Below are 21,126 nucleotides of genomic sequence, written 5' to 3' on the forward strand. Positions count from 1 at the left end.
CCAACTCATAAGAGTGTGGGGAAAAGGTTACAGGATGAGGAAGTATTCCAAAGAAAAAAATAATCTAGAGTAAGAACCATAAAAGAGAATTAGTGGAAACCACTTAACAGTGAAGAGCTCTAGTAGACAGAGGAGGTGACTGAAATAATCATAAAAATGTGATATAGATGGAAGAGAGATAAACGTGAAGGTGTAATTATCCTCCTGAACAGCCAAAATTTGGGGCAAATAAGAATGATTGGGGAAAAGGATCACATAAGAACTGTGAAAAAAGGTGTGGTATACATCAAGAAGTGAACACATCTGAACAATGTCTGCACACCAACAGGACAAAGAAAAGGGTTTTCAAGGAAAGATGACATACAGAACAGGTAGACAAAGTTTCAAATGGAGGAAAAAAAGAGCACAAAGGACAACAATGAATTTCAATCCAGGAGAGAGACAGGATGAAGAGAGAATGAGATAAAAGTGTTAATACCAGTAAATGAAAAACAGAGGCATAACATGTAAAATGAAAAACCTGCAACAGACAATAAGATCCCAGTAAAAAAGTGAGGTTGGAAAGGAATTGTTGTAGAGAATGGTAGGATGGAACAGAGGATAACCATGATATATGGACCAATGATGATATATGTACCATTTTCTTTGGTATACTGCCATGGAAGAAATATGTATAAAATGGGAAATCAAGAATACCACATGCTACAAAAGTTCAGCCCTCTGGATCAAAGGCCACGCAAAGTCATGAATCCTAAGAGAGAGAATGGACAGATAAGGCATGCTGGACTGGGGTTGAAAAGGAGGATGAGGGAAATAGATAGAAGAAGAGGGGATGACTCCTGTAGCTGAAGTAGAAGTGGAAACCATAGCTTAGCTGACCAATAAAGAGCTACTAAAGGAATCTGACATGAAATGGTCTGGACAATGGAAAGGAAGTGGGGAATTAGGCAAACTGGAGGATAGGCATAAAGGTGCAGAACATTTACTGTCAGGACATGATAAACAATCTGTAAACGATTCAGGATACCCTTGTCATGACAAACCAACAAAAGAATTTGATGGCTGCGGATCCAATATAGGAGATTCAATGTCCAGAAATAGAGTTCTCTTGATCAAGTGCTTTTTGCCTGATGATGTATGGAACCACTGTCAAGTTGTCAAAATGTACCATCACCAACCAGCCTTGGAGTCCCATGAGGAAAAGAACCAAAGAATGATGAGCTGTAAAAAGACTGATATGGAGAAAGAATTCAGAAAGAACATCTATTCCAAACCTCCCAAGTATTCAAGTAAGCCCTCCCACAAAAAAAAAAAAGTACCCATAAAAGAGTGACTTTCCAGATAAGGAGGAGAAAAATAAGCAACAATAGTGGTGTTTTATTGATCCAACCACCAGGAAAAACCAGTCTGTGAAGGAAGAGGATGAATGAGAGGGGTGTCAAATGGATCTAAAATGATGATCTATTATTCTAACAAAATGCACTGAGAGAAAAACACATGGGCATGACTAAGAGGGATGAGGACTTCCAGACAAGCTATCATCCCTTATAGAAAGAGAACCTCTCACATAGTGGGAGAAAGACTAGAGGAAAGGCTACAAACTAGAAACTCAACATCACTCAACCAAAGTGTAGAATGTTGGGCCACAGTAACCAGGGACTTTAACAACAACCACAAGAGGAACTAGGTATTGCATGGGGGTAAAGTGAAACTTCAGCATGTTTACTAATCAACTTGCTTGAGCCACTTTTCTGAGAAACAAAATGAGTGTGAAAAAGCTAAAATTAGCCAGTGTTCATATAATGGAAGGAAGGAAAGGCTAAGGGAATGAAGATAAGAAAACACCCAAACCAACCCCCCCCCAAAAAAAAAACACAACAAAAAACAACAACAAAACAACAGAAAGCTGAAGTGAGTCTGAATAGAAGAGTCTAGAACTGAAATATACTTTCCCAATGGAAAATTGAAGATCACTTTAGAATGCAGGGAAGATGACAATATGTAGGTATGCAACCGACACACTGACCTTCTTCATCCACATACCAAGAGTAAAAAAACCCATCAAAGGGTGAGGTAGGACTCCATGGTAAAATGTACAAGAACCTATATGCAGTTCAGAGTTGAAAGATCAATGACAGAGTGCCAGTCTCCTGTCTTTTTGAGGACAACAAACAGATGGGAATAAAAACTTGGACAAGAATAATCTCCCAAACTGAGGGCACCCTTGAGAAGCAAGTCCCAAATTACCTTGGAAAGATGCTGGCTGGAAACAGGAGGAGGGAAGAAAACAGGATGCAGACATAGTAGGAGGATAACCAGACCCTCTAAAACCACATTCAGAACACAAAAGTTCATGGTAAAGTTGGAGAACTCAGCCCACACAGGTCCCAAATCTACAACATGATCACTGTGACTGCAATAGCCCCATAGACGGCCACCCTAGAACTTACAACAAACCTAAGGAATAGAGAAGCTAGAACAAGTATGAGCAAGAAAGAGGAGAATGAGACACAGAAATAGGTGCAGATGTTTGGGGTAAATGGGATGTCAAAGAGAAAAGGAATGAATCCCAGACTCAAAAGAATCAGAAATGCCCCCAAAACTTTTCACAAATAACTTAAAAAGGAGGATAGCAAACTAACCCAAGATACCAGAAGACACAAGCCAAAACATGTCTTAACAGTCAGACTGCCAACTGAGAAGTGATTTCAGTTTGCACAAAAGACAGGGCATTAGTGATGATAGGAGTTGTGTTGTACTCCTATTGGTGGAGGGTTGCTGCATGATCCTTTCCATGATAGCATGCAAATGTCTCACATGAATACGAGTGAAGATAGGTGGGAGTATCAAGGCTAATGGCGAGCAAAAATTTGTGCATATAGAAGGCAGTTCAAGTTGAGAAAAGCTATTTGTGAGAGAAAGTATGATAAGGTATCAGAACTTTAATGTTTATGGTGCTTTTACTTCAAATATTCTCTTAGGGTTTTGTGCACTTTCTTGCAACCCCTATTATGGTTTGTGATATATATGTTAACATGTTTTTTTAAAATTCAATTTCTCATTTTCAAATTCTAGCCCTGGTTTTTGAAACTTGTTAAATGGTGTTACAAAAGGAAATATGAATCATTACATTCACACAAAACAGTTCACTAATTAATCCTCAAAAGTGAGAAGAGCTAAAAATTTCTGTGCAATGTAACACAATCTTCATTAAAACAAAGAAATGAAGCAATGGGAATTATAGCTCTTATTAACTCATTTTCATGAGAAAATCAATACAACAGAAAATTAATCCCAGTCTTTAATTAATCTACAAAACCAAAATTTTGATATCAGGCAAGCAGATTATAGGTAACACTAAGTAATTAGAAAGAGGAAAAAGACCTTAAAAGTTAAAAGTACACAAAGCAAACTGAAAAAAATTTCATCCCTGTTTCTGTTAAATGTGCGTGTTCTTTTATTGGGCTATATGTTGTGTCCATCAATGGGAATCAAACCCCTAATTTTAACATTGTGAATCCAAAGTCTTAATTCTGCCCCACTGAGGGAATTTTGTTAAATTATACTTCAAGAGGTATAATGTACTAACATTTAACAAAATTTATTTTGATAATGTTAAGAAAATGTTTGCTGTAATTTAAGATGCTTTAAAACATTAGTTCATAATCTATAGTCCATTGGTTCCCTTCAGAAAAAAGTTATGGAATCATGGAACAGGTGTAAAAGAATAGTATATAGATCCTACTAGAGTCTGTTGATAAAAAAACAATTCAGATGGTCTTAGAACAAAAAGGATTGAGAATCACTGCTCTAGAAGATAAATAAGCTAACTGAAAAACTAATTAAAAAAAATAAATGATCAGGTGAGTGAACTAAAAGATATTAGTTCTGATACTTACATTAGTTAGGACAAGTTTTTTTATGAATGATAAGGCCCTTTTCTGAGCTTGGCCATCTGAGAAGAACACTACGAGGCAGCTCTGAAACCAAATGTCATGATATTATGGAACATTAAAGAACTTGTATATTTCAAAGTCATATGTATAACTCTAACAATATTCTTTTTTTACCAGAAAAGTATATTAACATATTTGTTAATGAAACCCATTTATTAGATGTAAGATGTTATAATATGGCACCTAAAAATATAACAATGACCTCTAACAGTAAGAGCTTATGCATGTGTTTAAAAGAATAAACAATTTCTTTTTCTTTTTTAAAATGGCAGTGTACAGAATCACAAGAGTCAACTATATGTAATGTTATATTTGTTCACGTAATATATCTGTGGCATAACACAATTGCTTGGAATTACCAACCAGATATTTAAGGATTGTTTACAAACATTTAATATTAATACATGTTACATTACTGCACTATAAACAGCCCTACTCACTGATAGTATAAGTAATACAAAAATAGTGACTGGAAAAAAAAAAAAGTTCCTCCAACCTGAATAATGGTTGTGCTGTAAACACTATTAAATGTACAGAACTTACATATCGCTTACTTTTACATTCACTGACGACTGTTCATAATTGACTTTTTAGAAGTGTTTAGCAATCTTTGTTTGAGTATGAAAAAGCAGATAGTGAAAAACAATTTAACATATATACGAAAAAGGTATGGAATAGATGATAACTGATGTGATTGATGTATGCAAAGTAAAAGGTTGAAGCAAGGTACAGGGTGGGGCATTTCACTACAGAAATAAGTTTTAACGACTTAATTCCAGAAAGAAGCCTACAGGGCAGCAGACAGAAAAATGACAACACCCAAATGATAAAAATTTTGGAGCTTAGGACGTAGGTAAAAAGTGGTACCATCTATAGAAAATGAAATATCCACTTCTCTGTAAAACAGGGATGATACATTTTTTTAAGTCTGAACTGTAATTAACATGATAAAAATACTCCAAACGAAATCTTTCTCAAGCCAAAAAGAAAGCATTGCCTAAAAAAAAAAAATGAAAATCTGAACAAAAAAGAAAGAACCTCAGTGTAAGCTCAACCTCAAGGTGTAAATATTCCTCACAAATTAAAGTAAAATCAACTACCACGAAAGAGGAAGAGTCATCAATTTGAGGTGAAACATGAACAAAGGTTTAAGAAAAAAATTTTTAAAAAGATCATATTACAATAATCAATTTATGATTAGAATATATACTGCAGTTTCTTGAAGTAAAATATATATATATATTTTAAAAAATTATGGCATAAATGCACACAAAAAAGTAGTACAAGGAAAGAAAACATAACCTTAAAACATTGAGTAGTAAAGAAAATACTCTCATGTTTAAAAGATCCAATCATTCCCACATCCAATCACTCTCACTTGTTGCTCAGAGGTTATAATTTTCCTAAAATAAAAATGTCTTTTCGATAGGTATGCAAACTTTTTTTCTATAATGCATGCCACAAAGATTCCACACACTCAATTTGAATCAAATATTCCAACACATTTCTCAGCAATACTTCTGTAGATGAGAGAAACAGATCTCATGATTAGAGAAGGGGCACTGAATCACTTCTGGACCAGGTATCTCCTCACCAAGGAAAAAACAGGGCAGACAAACAGCACTTCCAAGTGGGATAGGATAAATCATGAAAGTGATCCCAACTGGATAAATATGGAAAATTAATCCCACAGAAGTAAAGTGAGTAGTGGAGGATGTGTGCTATGATGTAAAATAGTTAGAGTACAGTGGACCATACATAGTAAGTCAGCTACATACAAAACATTCCCCTTGGGTAGAGATATCTGACTTCAACTCAAGCCCTTAAATTGGGGATATGAGGAAAGCACTGGCTCCAGAACATGGCACAGCATAAGCATTGGGCCAGAGATCCAGGAATGTGACATCTGGTATCAGAGAGAAGTCCACAGCATGCAATTGACTCCTGTGGATGGGAGACTTGTCTGAAATGTCAAAAGGTCAATAAATAACATCCCTGTTGCAATAAAATGAAGAAGTTCCTAGGGCAGAAACATCTAATGTATACCCTTTGTGACCCACTACACAGAAGGAAGAATTGTTAACCTGTGTTAACACTTAAGTTGATTGGTTCAATCAATATCCAAAACCAGCCTGTGTGCTACAGATACTTTCATGAGTATAGGATGAGAACACTCAAATGAAGAGGTGAACTGCATCCAAACATTTCACTCTGTGGTATGCGTGTGTAACTCAACCTGGTGGATGGTATGCCTTATACACCAGCAGAATACCCCATCATATTCTGAACTGAATGGTTATAGCCAACTATATGGAACTCATCCAGCAGGATAACTCTATGGTCAACCAGTGGTTTGGAATTGGTTAGTGGTAAGGACTCCTAAATTCCACTGAAAGAAGGAAGAAAAAGAGCACTGGAGGGTCCAGAGGAATGGCTATAGCCAAACCAGTGCAATGGATGATCATGGAAGCAGACCATACTGATTTATTCAATCTAGGCATGGCAGGAATGGGCAGCTATCCCCTTCTGCTTTACCCATGCTGTCCATGGGTAGTGTGGTCCAAAACAGGTCTATTTATGAAGCAAATATCAGAGGGTCAATGACTATCCAGTGATCTTATGAAACACCCCATTTTGAACATGAGTGTGCAGAACCATGGAAAGAAAACATGAATTAACATGGTGTATAGTATAGATTTGTTTGTGTACATAAAGAATAACTGGTCAGTCCTCACTCGCCATACAGTAAGATCCAAGAAATGAATTTTGAAGCTAGAGTCCTTGAAAAAAATAAAGCATTAATAAAGAATTGCCTAGCATGGCTATGACATTAAGTAAGTCTTAATTAATGTTTTCTTTTCTTTTCTGAAGTACAGCCACAAGTGGAAATCAGAAACCACAACATGGTGTAAGTAATGGGAGATAAACACCAGAGAAGTGGTCCACATGCCTGACTGCTGAATTTTCTCCAAAGGCTGATGAAGACTAAAGCAAGGCAAAAAGTGAGGTACTGAATTTTATGGGAAGTAACATGGAACAAAGCACAATGGGAAGTGGACAAAGAAGAACAAGCCAACTGGTAAAAAAAGGGAGAAATATCATTACAGAAAGAGGCAAATATGGGAGCCCCTGAAAAAGGTTGTGTGGGTAATACAACAACAACAAAAGAAATGCACTGGACATAGAAGTCTATCTGGATTAGGATGAGTGTGGAGATGAGAAACAGAGGGAAGGGCAATGTGTGAAAAGGAGGAGTTACAACTGTGAACCATCAAGAACTTGGGAAAGAAGGAAAGATCTGGATATAGGAGAAGAGAGGTGTGGTATTACAGCATGTAGGAATGACATCAATAGCAAACAGGCCAAAAGGAGAAGTAAATATGCCCTAAGGCACAGGTGAAACAAAGAGCAGGAGACAATAGGCTCAAATGGAGGTAAAGTAAGGGAATGGTCCAATTCAGACGTACCAGACACCTAGGGAACCTAGATGTCCAGAATGAACAGATCAAAATGGCAAAGACAAGGGAAAGAAGATCTTACAGTGACCATAAAATAGGGATAGGGCTGCCCAAAATCCAATATTGAGAAGGCCAAAGACCTCTTTTCAAAAAGCCACATAAGAAACTCAGAGCTACCAGCAACTATAGGATGGGATGCTGGGATACCCCAAGCCAAGCCAAGGTGCAAGAAACATTCCATTTCCTCTCATACACAGTCATGGAGGAAGATCAAATGCCAGGTGTGAAGATGAGGGATGTGAAGTGTGAGATGCAAAATCAGCAATTAGGGTTGATGAAGAAGGTTCAGAAATAAAGAAAGAGGAATGAGAGAGAAAAACTGTAACTGGAGTAATTGAGGGCACCACAGTTGGGTAGACCAGTAGCTATAAGAAGGACTTTGCACAGAGTGGTATGGATGAGGGAGAGTAACAATGAAGTAACTGGATTGGGGATAAACTTAAAGGAACTTCTTCAATCAATTTTGCCTGAAGGGATGTAAATCAAAAGCCTGAGACAGGTTAACCAGGAACCAAAACAAAAGTGACTGGTGACTGAAATTGGTGGCAAATGTATCAATATGTGGAATATCTCACAGGTCACAAAGTCACCAAACACCAAGTGGATGAAGAGACCACTCCATTGGGTAAATCCAGTCAGGCTGGGAAAAACAATCTGCTGCAAAGTTCAAAGCATCTGGTATGTGACATACCAACAAATGAATGTAATGATCGTGGGCCCTAAATAAGATCCAATGTTACAAAACACAGAGATCTTGACTGGGTGCTACCTTGGTGATTAATATGAGCCACCAGTGTTGAATTATCATAATGGATCATGACCAAATGATTTCTAGAGATATGAAAAAAGTGTTCCTAGGCCTGACTAACAGCAAGTAGTTTGAGAACATTGATATGAAAAGAATGTTCTCCACAGACCAATGAGCCAAAGCCTGCTGGTGATCGACCCATGTATGTCAGCCCTGAAAGGATGCATCTATGAAAAGATGTAAATATTGCCATAGAGAAGGAAGTGGGACACATGTTAATGAATGAGCCTTGTCCAACCACCATCAGAGGTCGTCCACAATGTAGTAAGGAAGGGTTAAAAAGCATCCAATGGACCCTCAGCAAGGTTCAATTCGTTATGGAGGACCCACTGAAGGGATTATATACGAACCTAGCAGAGGAGTTATATAAGACCACACGAGTAGAAAGTGAATGAGCAGATAGGGTATTCCCAATGGCCAATTCTATGAAACAGAGTTAGAGAGAAGATGGTTGGGACTAACTGTAATGGGTGTTGAAGAAAACACCCAGATTAACGAGGTACAAGGTATGATGAAGGAAGGACTTCTACAATTTGATAAACCCATCCTATCAAACAGCCTTGTGAAGCTGATGAGCATAACCATGAGAAGAAACCAGTTATCCATGTAAAAATGAAAATGCAACTCCAAGGCATGGAGATGTATAGCAAATATTCATACCACTTTGCAGAAAACATACAGCACCAAAGCCATCCCAAAGAGCAAGGAGCAAAATTGGAACACCACTCCACAATGGACAAACCAAAAGTAAGAACTAGAACACTCCAGTATGGGAACATGTAAATAAGCATTAGAGACATCTATCTTGGTCATCCAAAGACCTGGAGAAAAAGCCCACAAAAGAGTAAGTTGCAATTCCATGGTGAATTTTGAGGTGTAAACATATCATCTGAGAGGGGACAGGTCAATGTCCAGCTATCAGTCCCTCGTCTTTTTGGGAACTAAAAACAGGTGGGAGTACCCACCCCACGAACCATGTGGAGCAGTTTCAATAGCCTGTTGTTTGAGAAGGTCTTGCACTGCCTTAGATAGATGCTGGAATGAGAAGGGATCCCACAGAGAAGGAAAAGAAATGGGCACACAGGAGAACAGAGGAAGGGTAAGAAAAGGTATTATAAATATCTCTGATAAAACTTGGTGAACCCAAATGATTGAGAAGAAAGGTCTCCACTTATAAACAAAGGTCGCCAGATGAGCTTCCACTGGGAAGTCATCAGAATTGTTGTTGGCATATCATGCACCATTGTGAAAAATAACAAAGAGTGAAATAATGTAAACTAAATTTAGGTAAACCACTCTGAGAAGTAAGGAACAAAAGATTTGATGTCTGAATTTCAGCACTGCCAAATAAAATGTGACACAGAGAAGAAGTCACATGATTAATGTGATATTAGTGCTCTCCTACTGTTGGAGAGATGATGCATGATGATTTGCATTTGAAGCATGTTGAAAACATTAATACAATAGGGAAGTACAGAAGGCTCGCATTATAAAAAGTTCACATATAGAGAGCAGCATAAAATGGAAAAAGCTAATATTATGAGAGGAGGGAAGTACTGTATTAGAAACATTGTTTATCACATGCCCTGACATTTAGGAGTTTATAGTGGAATGTGGTATTCTTTGTGCTTCAAATATATATATAGCATGAAAATTTGCATATTTATCTGTTTGTCCTTTATTGAAATAATCATATGTCATTGGACCAATCTCAACCAAACTTTGAGGGATAATAGCTTGGAAAAATGGGCACGTTAATGGAAGCTCACAACCTTTCCATCTCCATTACTGCTGTTATTAACTTCAGTTAACTATGTTTATAGATGGCACCACAACCTTACACAGATATATATATTACATTTTTTATAGCACAACATACACAGTGTGGGGATAAGCACACAAATGTCTTATATATCTCAGAGAATGCACTAGCTAGTGCTCTCTAGAGACGAATGTAATAAAAAAAAATGGTAACCGCTAATGCAATACTATATAAATTCAGCTGAAACTTCTACTCCAGCAGCCACCATAATGATGGTACAAAGAGCTGATTTTTGAGTTATATCAACTTTCTACTTTGCATCTGTGACCTTTATATTTCAGCCTATAAGACAATTATGCAGCCTATGACCATCTATCAATTAATCAAATGAAACACTACAAAAGAAGATTAGGAGTTGGGTGTTGAAAGTAGAAAGCAGAACAACATCTGCACATACACCCTTAAAGTAATGGTGTTTGAAAGTAACTTCAAACCTCACATGGTGAAGCTACCATTATGTCATGGATGTTACTGTGCAGAATATGATTACACTAGATGAAATAGCAAACTGTGCAAAATATATTTACCACCATTAAGAAAACATTCACACATACAATATATTACTAGCAGTTAAACCACTAACCATATAACAACAATCCTTCACATTACTTTGAAGAACACATTCCATATTACTGCTGTTAGTGATGTAAAAAATAATAAAAGTAATATCAGTTGAACAAAGATAAGAATCTGATTTTCAATTACACATGTTATTAACTCAAAAGGCTTCACAAGACTTTCATGTTGTTGCAGTAGTTCAAATGACGTAAGTTTAATATTTTAAAGGAAATATTGACAAAATCAATAACTTTCATAAACATTTTTACAGAAGAATGATTTATAACTGAAACAGTTTTCAAAAAATTAGAGATTAGGAATACAAAGACCATGACAATTACTGCATAATAATTGTGGTCTTAAGTGTACATGCTGGTGAATGAAGACAGTTGTAGAATAAAAAAACCTCTGGAAGAAAGTTATCCCAGTAATGATTCTGAGTCAAACTGTTGAAAAGCTTTGATCACCAACAAATAATCGGTGGATGTGATCCTTTAAAACACAGGAAGTTTATATTTGCTGTTAAACACAAAATTACCCAACGGTCTTTCTGTGCTGTGTCCACCATAGGTATTGAAACTTGAATTTTAGCATAATACACCAGAAGACTAACAACTGAGCCACTGGGAGTAATAGAAGAGATAATAAACAGAAAGTAGGATCCTGGTTTAACAACAGAATAGTCTTCTGTACATCTATAAATACAGATAAGTCAGCTATATATATACACTGGTAGCTAAAATCTTAAGGCCAGTGAACATAAAGAAAAAATATGCATCTTGAGTTGTTAGACTCAACCACTTATTTGAGTAGAGCTTCGAATGATGAAAATAACAAAAGTGAAAATAAAAATATAACACTTTTTTAGCATTTAATATGGAAAATGTGAACACTATGAAATTAGCCTAAATACCAGCTGGTCAAAAGTTTAAGACCATACTAAAACAAAGTGTTAATCTGTAAACACGTAACGAAATTTAGTCATTTATGTTCAAGCATTAGCGTTGCCAACATCTCCCACTGACATCTCCTGTGTTATGTTGGGTAAAAACATGGCAAAGGCTAAAATGTTGACAGAGTTTGAACATGGCAGAATTGTTGAGCTGCAAAAGCAAAGTATCTCTCAACCTGCCATCACTGGTGAGATTGGGAGTAGTAAAACTGCTGTTGCAAATTCTTTAAAAGACTCTGAGGAATATGGAATGAGAATTTCAAGTGATTGGCCCAAGATATTTCACCTGTGTTGAGCAGGAGGATTTTACGGGTTGTCCGGCAAGACACCAGCCGATAATCAAACCAAATTAAGGCTCTTACGGATCCAGAATGCAGCTCAAGAACAATAAGACAGCATCTATGAGAGAAAGGTTTTAAACACCATAAACATCTTGAAAGGCCATGCCTCCTTCCACACCACGAAACAGCTTGGTTAAACTTTGCCAAGAAGCACCAAACATTGGATGCAGAAAAGTGTTAGAAGGTTTTGTTCTCTGATGAGAAAAAATTTCACCTGGATGGTCCAGATGGTTTCTAACGTTATTGGCACGATAAGGATATCCTGTCAGAGACATTTTCTAAATGACACAGTGGAGGAGGTTCTATCATGAGCTGGAGTGCTTTCTCCTTCCATGGAATAATGGGACTTCAGGTTATACAGGGGCATCAAACAGCAGCTGGCTACATTGGCATGTTGAAGAGAGCATCCTTATTGACTGAAGGCCCTCGCTTGTGTAGAAATGACTGGATCTTTCAGCAGGACAACATTGCAATTCATAACGCTTGCAGGACAAAGGACTTTTTCATGGCGAATAACGTGATTCTTTTGGACCGTCCAGCGTGTTCGCTCGAACTGAACCTCATTGAAAATGTTTGAGGGTGGATGGCAAGGGAAGTCTATAGAAATGGACATCAATTCCAAACAGTGCATGATCTTCATGAAACCATCTTCACCACTTGGAATAACATTCCAGCCAGCCTTCTGCAAATGCTTATATTGACCATGCCAAAGTGAATGTGTGAAGTTACTCACAATGAAGGCTGTGCAACTCACTACTGAGACCTCTTGTTGGGAATTTCCTACCCTGTTTAGGACTTCTTTTTGTATGGTCTTAAACTTTTGACCAGCTAGTATTTATGTTAATTTCATAGTGTTCACATTTTCCCTATTAAATACTAAAAAATATTTTTATTTTCCCTTTTCTTATTTTCATCTTTTGAAGCTCTACTCAAATAAGTGGTTGAGTCTAACAATGCAAAATGCATATTTTTTCTTTATGTTAATTGCCCTTAAGATTTTGGCCAGTAGTGTATATGTATAGATCCTCAGAAAGTTCAATGTTTAATATAATACAGAACAACACTGGTAACTATTGGCCACCTATAAAAGACTTCATTCTTTAAGATAACCATTACATTACAACCAAACACAACTTATCAGCATAGTTGAGAATACAAATGATGCATCTGTTCCAATATTCTGAAAGCTTCTTTATATTTCATACTTAAGAAAATTTAATGTGTGGTTGTGTGAATATAGCTGCTTACAACTTCTTCAAGATTATCTTTTATATGGTGCCATTGTCTGTAAAGTCTACCACATAAACTGCAGAGTGCTGCATAATGTCTAAACATGAGGTAGAGGAACATCATTTCACTGTTCTTTTCACCTGTTATGATTGAAAAATGACCAATAAAAGTTTGGTTTGATAATGCTAAATACCTCTCAAACCCTCTTAAAGAAATGTTCATTATTTCTTGATCACAAATATTTATTAATTTCTATAAAATTCCTTTAGTAATAAAAAAACATTATTATTATACATATAGTCCTGAAGAGATGCTCACCTGGTTTGATATCTTGCTTCTGATGCCCAAAGTTTTAGGAACAACACTATCTGATGGTTCCATAGAAATTTTGATATGAGAGAATTCATTTGTTGTTGGTAATGGCAGAAACTCTTCAACTTTAACATCCTAAAATCCAAAAAGTTATTATCTCTCTCTGTAGTTAATAGCAGAAACTTTTCAACTTTAACAAAGTGAAAGAAAGAAGAAACACTAGTTGATTTGCATATCGCAGGTAATAACTGAAACTTTGACATCCTGAAAAACATAAAACTTGTTTGTACAAAATTATGAAAGAATCCTTTGAATTTTTGGGGAAAGCTTTCTTTACATACTGCAACTTACTTTTTCTACAATGTACAAACAACAGTTTATCATACAGTTTTTGCAAGTTTTAAATCAGTTATTCACTCATTAAAATTAAAAACCTAATAAAAAATCAATTTAATTTCAACCAAACAAAATTCAGTATGTTTTAACACATTATCTACATTTTAAATACATATATATACAACAAACTAGGTTTCATGTGTTTTTCAAAAAATAAGAAAATGTTAGGTCACAATAATTTCTCACAAAGAAATTACAAACATAAATAACATTTTAAACAAATTGGGGTCTCTACTTCTCTTTTTTGATTGGGAAGGCTATTACAAAGGGCTGAGTACATAATATTAAAATAATTTATGAATAAACATAAATCAGCAATCCATATGAAAAAAAATCACAGCAAGTATCAGAACAATATTTTGACACTGGCATTTTGAAAGTAGTGTGTACCACTAAAAAGTTTTTGTTCAACACAAAATATTCATATATTCAGATCATAAAAACTTGTGTGGACAGAGATTTCGAATTTTCAAGACAGTGGTATTCGTTGTACTAAATGACATTGTAAAATAAAGCAATATGGATCAACTAGAGAAACCAGGACAATGTGAAAAAAAGACCTGAAATAAGTCAGAGACTAAATGACATTGTAAAATAAAGGAATATGGATCAACTAGAAAAACCAGGACAATGAGAAAAAAAAGACCTGAAATAAGTCAGAGACTAGTTATAGTAAGCAAATCATGACATTTTGTAACATTGTGAAAACAGAAATGACAGCAACACAAAATGTTCCCACAAGATATACTATGAACCACAGCATACTTCAAGCAGCTGATGAATAAAATAGGTATTCCTACTATTCTATAAGAAAACATACAATTCCCCAGTTGCAGCACCTACAGATTTCCAAGAGATGGACTATCAAGGCAGGTGCTGTAAAACTGTTCTCCTGTTGTTGATTTATGGAAAATCCAGAAGAGTGGATTAGCATGCTTTGACATGACAGCCTTTCACAGGAGAGCCTGTGCAATGAAAACTAAACTGCAAGTCTATTGCCAAAAATGCATGACTATCAGATGAAACATGACTGAACATGTCAACATGAACAGTAATGGTGTGGTGAGGCACAAAATTATTTCCTTATCATGTACTCAACCTCTGTATTTCTGTTGCCTGAATATTACACAGAAAACAGCAACTCCAAATTTTAATGAAACATCTGTTGTTTTAATAAAAAAAATGTAAACACTCTTCTAGTTGAAAGTTAAAATACACATATGCACATACTGATTAAAAATTGAGAAAGATTCTTGCAAAATATATATAAAAAAAGAGGAATGCATATAAAAATGATATTTTACATTAAAAAAAGGTTAATTGGTTTTATAACTTTAAGTAAGTGTACTTGAGGTATGAAAGTCCAGTTCTGTTCTTCAGCTACTGGAGTGAAGTCATGGACATTGTTCCAGTTGTTGTTAAAAATGCTAATTCCTGCCTTCTTGAACTGCTCTGGAAAGCAAACGACCAAGTACATTACAACAGAACCAAGAAATAGCATAAAACAAAAAACAGCTTGATTTACTGTTAGAAAGTTAAAATATATGAAACAAAAGAGCTCTCCAATTTCATAGAAATGTATGTTTTTCTTGGTGTCATATGCATGTACATGCATGCATATATGTGTGTGTGTATATATATTTATGCAGAATCTGCTTTCTGTTGGTTGTTTTGAGCAAAGTAGCTATGGTGCATGAAATTTCTTTGAAAACTACCAAATACTGACCGGAAATATATTAATTTAATGCTGCATTCAAAACATTCTCAAAGTCAACATGACCATGCCCCATGAGGTATAACAAACATTTCTCGAAGTTCTCAGCAAAGGAAAAATGATGTCTTTTAGATATGTGTACAGAGGTTTTGTTCACCAAGACCAACATGTGAAAACCTTTTGTCAGTGGCCACAACTTCTCCAATGTCATTGCAGTTATGATAATTAAAATTTTGGCACAGAACATGATTTTGAAAGTAAAATAAAAAACTACTCTGGAAAGAGTATTCCTGTGGATCAATTCATAAACAGATTTTACTAACAATAACTGTAAAAGCAATGAATTTATTCAAAATAAATAATTTTTATTCTGAAAAAAATTTCTGTATTAAAACAAAGTACCCATTTTAACTAAATAAGGAACTGAAATTAATTTATGTAAAGTTGGTTAATGAAAGAACTCTTTAACATTTTAACTAAATAAGGAACTGAAATCAATTTATGTAAAGTTGGTTAATGAATGAACTTAACATTTTAACTAAATAAGGAACTGAAATTAATATATGTAAAGTTGGTTAAAGAAAGAACTCTAACATTTTAACTAAATAAGAAACTGAAATTAATTTATGTAAAGTTGGTTAATGAAAGAACTCTATAAGATTTTAACTAAATAAGGAACTGAAATTAATTTATGTAAGGTTGGTTAAAGAAAGAACTCTTTAACATTTTAACTAAATAAGCAACTGAAATTAATTTATGTAAAGTTGTTTAACGAAAGAACTCTTCCCTCGTATCCAAACCAGTAAGAGTTAAATAAAACTAAAGATTGTGGACATATTAAGAACACTTTATGACAAATGAATTTTCTTTGTGTGTAAAGTTAAGTGACTTTTTCTTTTCTTTGACATCTTATCAGTTCTATAATTTTAATTTTCAGTATACAATTACAACACTAAAATTTACCAAATACTGTTCATATACATTTTAACACTATTGTGTCACTGTCGTTAGTTATATGCACCTACCACAATAAAATATGAAGTACTTCAGTTAGCAACATTATACTCCTGAAACAGAACTATGGTAAAAATGCTAAGAAAACTTGAATTACTTATTTATAGAATACATGTACTAGACTATTTTATACCTGAATTAAACACCTGCAATAGATTCCAGGTGGAATCACAAAATATACTTGAATATCAGAAGTTGATCTATTATTACCTGACATAAAATACTTAAAAAATTTAATGAGGTATTATACATTATACGTTCTGGATTCTAGGTCTGATAAAATACAATTGGAGTTGTAACCTTCTTTAGCCTAATTAAGACAAAATAATGGCTTCACACAAAAAACTGTTTTCCCTCACTATCCTGAACAAAATGCATTTTTTTCCATATTAGTTTATTCTGATAAAAAAAAGGTAACAAACAGATTTAGTTAATAAATTTTGAAATAATGCTAATCAATATTACAGTATAAGGGAACAAAAACATGTATATTACCTAATATATGTCTTACCTTCTAGTTCTTCATAGAAATAAGAAAAGCAGCCAAACTTTATTCCTGTACATGATTCTATTGATGGCTGAGTGGAGCAACATAAAAACAGGTTAAGTTTCTTGCAATCCCTGGCACGAAATTGCTGACATACAATCATAAAGTTGCTCCCTTCACAACCTCGTAAAAATACACTGAAAAATCAGACAAATGTCCTCATGTCACATTATTATTGTACAATACACACATAAAAAGAAAAGAAAAGCCACTCCCTAGGTCATTATTGACTTCTTTGAAACAAACAAACAAAAAAACACTGTTGCATATTTCAACATATTTACATGTGTTTGCACTCATCTTCTATGCAGTTTTCTTTATACATATTTCACATACAAATTCCATAAAGATGTTTTTAATAGGTTCTTCAATCCTTTTTACATGAAAATCTGGTACATCTGGTGCATCCTTTGGTGTGATTTTGCAGTTTTCCATAAGAATATCAAAGCATTTATTAGAAGTATACAACATCAAAAGAAGTATGTTCATGAAACTAAGGTTGAAATTAATAAGACAAATACATAATGATACTCTTTGACTAACCATAAAAAACTACATTGTAAGAAAAAGGAAATAATTTAATTTATTTAAAATGTTTCTTATTCCTGAGGAAAAGATCTCTGCAGCTTGTATAAGGTATATTGTATTAGTGGAATTGATTTGATAAAAGCACACCTGTCTGGGCGACACTCGCCACAGAGTGGAATCCTTCGAAAACAAGGTAAGGAACAAGAACCTTAAAGGTAGAAATGAAAATACTCACCCTTCTGAATAATCTAGCAGAAATATTATGGTACAGTTGGTAGGCAAAAGCCCTCAGATAAAAAAACTGCTAGGTTATGCAAATAATGTGAGATAAAGATATTGGGGCAAAGTCCACATACCAGTCTTTACAGTACCCCCTACCTGGCAATTCAACTGGGCCACTAAGGACATAGAAGAGTGACAAATACTATTAGATGTGACTAGCAATAGATTCTTTGCCTTCAAAGAGAGCCCAAAATAAAAAGTGTTATTTGGTATCTCTAAACATATTAGTGGAAGCAACAAAACCTTCAAGGCCCTCACTAAACATGAGCAAGATTGAAATTTGATTGGACAGAAAAAAATAAGATAGAGAGTGAAATAACGATCAACTAATCTGAAGAAAAGGACTGAACCCCTTTCCCACCTGACAGTGTGTTGGGTATGAAGAAATGGTCTGAGGACATAAAGAAAATGAGAAAGTGGTCTGGGACACCTAGTGCAAATTACTCCAACTAGTGATGACTGTAGGTCAGGATCTGTAATAAATAAACCTGCATGTAAAGGGAATATAGAAGTCAGGTCACAAACAGGTGTTGAGAAAGAACATGTAACCTTAATATACCTGGGAGGTAACTAGAACGGTCATTTGGGACCAAGTGTCCAGAGTGATTTCAGAAATCTGAAAAGTACAGGAGACTCAAAAAATATGTAGTCACAACAACTGAACAAAAGTAATTAACACAATTCTGGAAGATATAAAACTTTTAACAAAGAGCCAGGTCAAAAAATGAATTATGGTTGACACTACTGAATGAAAAGGGTTCAACATTCTCTCTAAACTTTATTGCCAATAAGCATGTCATTACTGTTGAAAAAAGTGCCTTTCATACTAGGTAAAAACTGAGAAACATACATGCCAACCTTAGAAATTAGACCCAAATGCTATCTAAACAGTATAACCTCTACGTAGAAGCTTGTGCTTCTGGACAGCTGGGTGTACCTTACTGGATCACAGACACAGACAAAAAGTTGGAAGTTTTGGACACGCCAGAAGGGAATGGGAAAGCACAAACACAGGTATAGCAACCAATCTCATGCTAGTAACAGAATCCAAAAATGAGTTGAAACAAATCATGTTTCATACCACAGGTAATATACAAAGTGGAAAGAAGTCTTAAGAGTGCTAATCCCATCTTGTCCAGACAGAATGCAGCTATTGCCAAATTCCAAAGATGAGGTATTGGAGACCAAATTGTCAGTAATTGGGTGATCCAATGAGAAACTAACCCATTAATCAGAATTGTAAAATGAGAGTCAGTCCAACAGAACCTTGTGATGCAATATATATTCTGTTGGTACAAACCTATTTAGATAGAAACAACTGAACTGCTACCACATGCACCATCCATAGAACATAATAAGGTAGAAAGAAAGTACAAAACTGTAAAATCAGGAATTCTAGTCCACGTACCTCCTTGATGGCAAACACAAGATAGACCATGGATTGTCAGAGTAAAAGCTGAAGATTTACCCTTTAATAAGCCCAGATCACGAGGCAAGGCCTGCTGAAGAGTAAAAAGGAGTAAAACACTCTATAAGGAACCCTCTTTACAGAATTTCTGATTGTTAGTACATGCACCTCAATCCTTGAAGCAAGGTATTCATGAGGAGGTAAATCTCTGAATGAGGAGGCAGTAGAGGAACCCATATCATAGTAGTGTCCCGACTTAACAACCCCTCATGATCGAAGAACAATCAAGACTAAGTGACCAGTAAATTAATGTTTATGATCCACAATCACATAACAATCAATAAAAGGATTGTTTGTGCTCTCATCCAACAGATACAAGGGATTTAAGTGATGCTCACATTTTCAGAAGAAAAGGAACCATTCATACGGTGGGAGTAGGAAAGGTGGATAAGAGTGTGGTGCCCTATTCAAAATATTGAGCTAGATGAGTGACAGCTGAGCCTGACTAAGAGAGGAGATGAAAAATAAAAAATATCCAGACTGATGATATATGGAAGTGGAACAAGAATAGATGGCTCAGTCCTACAAGGGAAGCCTGCTCTGGTTGTATCTAAGAGTAGGATCAGAATGTGATGGTCTACCAGTTGATGAGATACTGTCAGCACTAACAAGTCATAAATGAAGTGGTGTGTGCATAGTAAAATATAAAAATACCTCATTATATACATTTAATTACATCAGTGTCATCCTTACAAGCCATTCAGTGGCACAGTGATGTGCCCGTGGACTTATGTATCATTATATATGTATCAAATATTTAATAAAAATATAATAATTCAAGTTCCTTTGACAAACTATCACACTGTACTCAATTTTTAGGAAACATATGTTTTGCAAGAAATTCCTACAACTAAATGAGACTTAAATTGACTCCACAGAGGTACTGCAAGCTATAATTCCCATTTCTCAGTTTGACCAATCTTGTATACAGTTAAGGTGGGGAAAACAGATAAAATATAAAATTGTACTAAAAATAGTGTCTGAAATATAGTTAATAGGTTTTAGAGAACTGCACAAGTGACACTTGAGATTTTTGAGTTGAAGAAAAGTATTTTTAATCTTAACACAAAATCACTTTGCACTTGAACTAGTAAAAAAAACAGAATATTTACAAACATTCAGTAAAAATACTTCATTAAAAAAAATAATTTTGTGTATAAACAACTTGTACTATTTACAAGATGTCTACATTGTGAAGATACATTTAGTGCACTAAAAGTTATAGTACTAAACCTACATACAAGTAAAAACTTTTCATGTGATCTGACCCTAAAACAGCCTATTTTTGGAGAGCTAACCCTTTCACTATGAATTAGTAAAAGTGCATTATATCATGGCCTTTTACACTTACATTTAAAATTTAATTAAACTACTTTATATTAATTTATATCTATAAAGTTGGCATTAAATGTAATTTACAGATCAAATTTTAACAACATAAAAGTTTGAATTTTGTATTTTTAAAAGAATGCATATACATAAATGCCAACTATATGAGGAATTGTCAATTTTCATGGAATTTCACACTTATGTCATATATATCCTCGAGCTAAACTCTCAATTTCTAGCAAGCATTTGTCACATACACAACTTTTGCTTTATAAAGATATCAGCAAAATCATACTGGTCTTCCATTCAGCATCAAGCTTTCAAAACACATCACAAATATTCTCTGACATC

General features: G+C 35.0%; 1 protein-coding gene across 2 annotated transcripts in view; it reads right to left on the minus strand.

Moving 5' to 3' along the window:
• LOC143245118 (protein XRP2-like) overlaps window positions 1–21,126 on the minus strand; it is a 45,217-nt gene that overhangs the window by 9,411 nt on the left and 14,680 nt on the right. For both annotated transcript variants that reach the window (XM_076491017.1, XM_076491018.1), the window contains exons 5-8: window positions 17,133–17,305; window positions 15,242–15,345; window positions 13,504–13,632; window positions 3,900–3,980 (exon numbers count right to left, since the gene is read on the minus strand). In XM_076491017.1, coding sequence (XP_076347132.1) covers window positions 3,900–3,980; window positions 13,504–13,632; window positions 15,242–15,345; window positions 17,133–17,305 — 487 coding nt within the window. The remainder of the gene's footprint in view (window positions 1–3,899; window positions 3,981–13,503; window positions 13,633–15,241; window positions 15,346–17,132; window positions 17,306–21,126) is intronic.

The sequence above is a fragment of the Tachypleus tridentatus genome, chromosome 2 (assembly GCF_004210375.1).
Source record: "Tachypleus tridentatus isolate NWPU-2018 chromosome 2, ASM421037v1, whole genome shotgun sequence".
NCBI classification, from domain to species: Eukaryota; Metazoa; Arthropoda; class Merostomata; order Xiphosura; family Limulidae; genus Tachypleus; species Tachypleus tridentatus.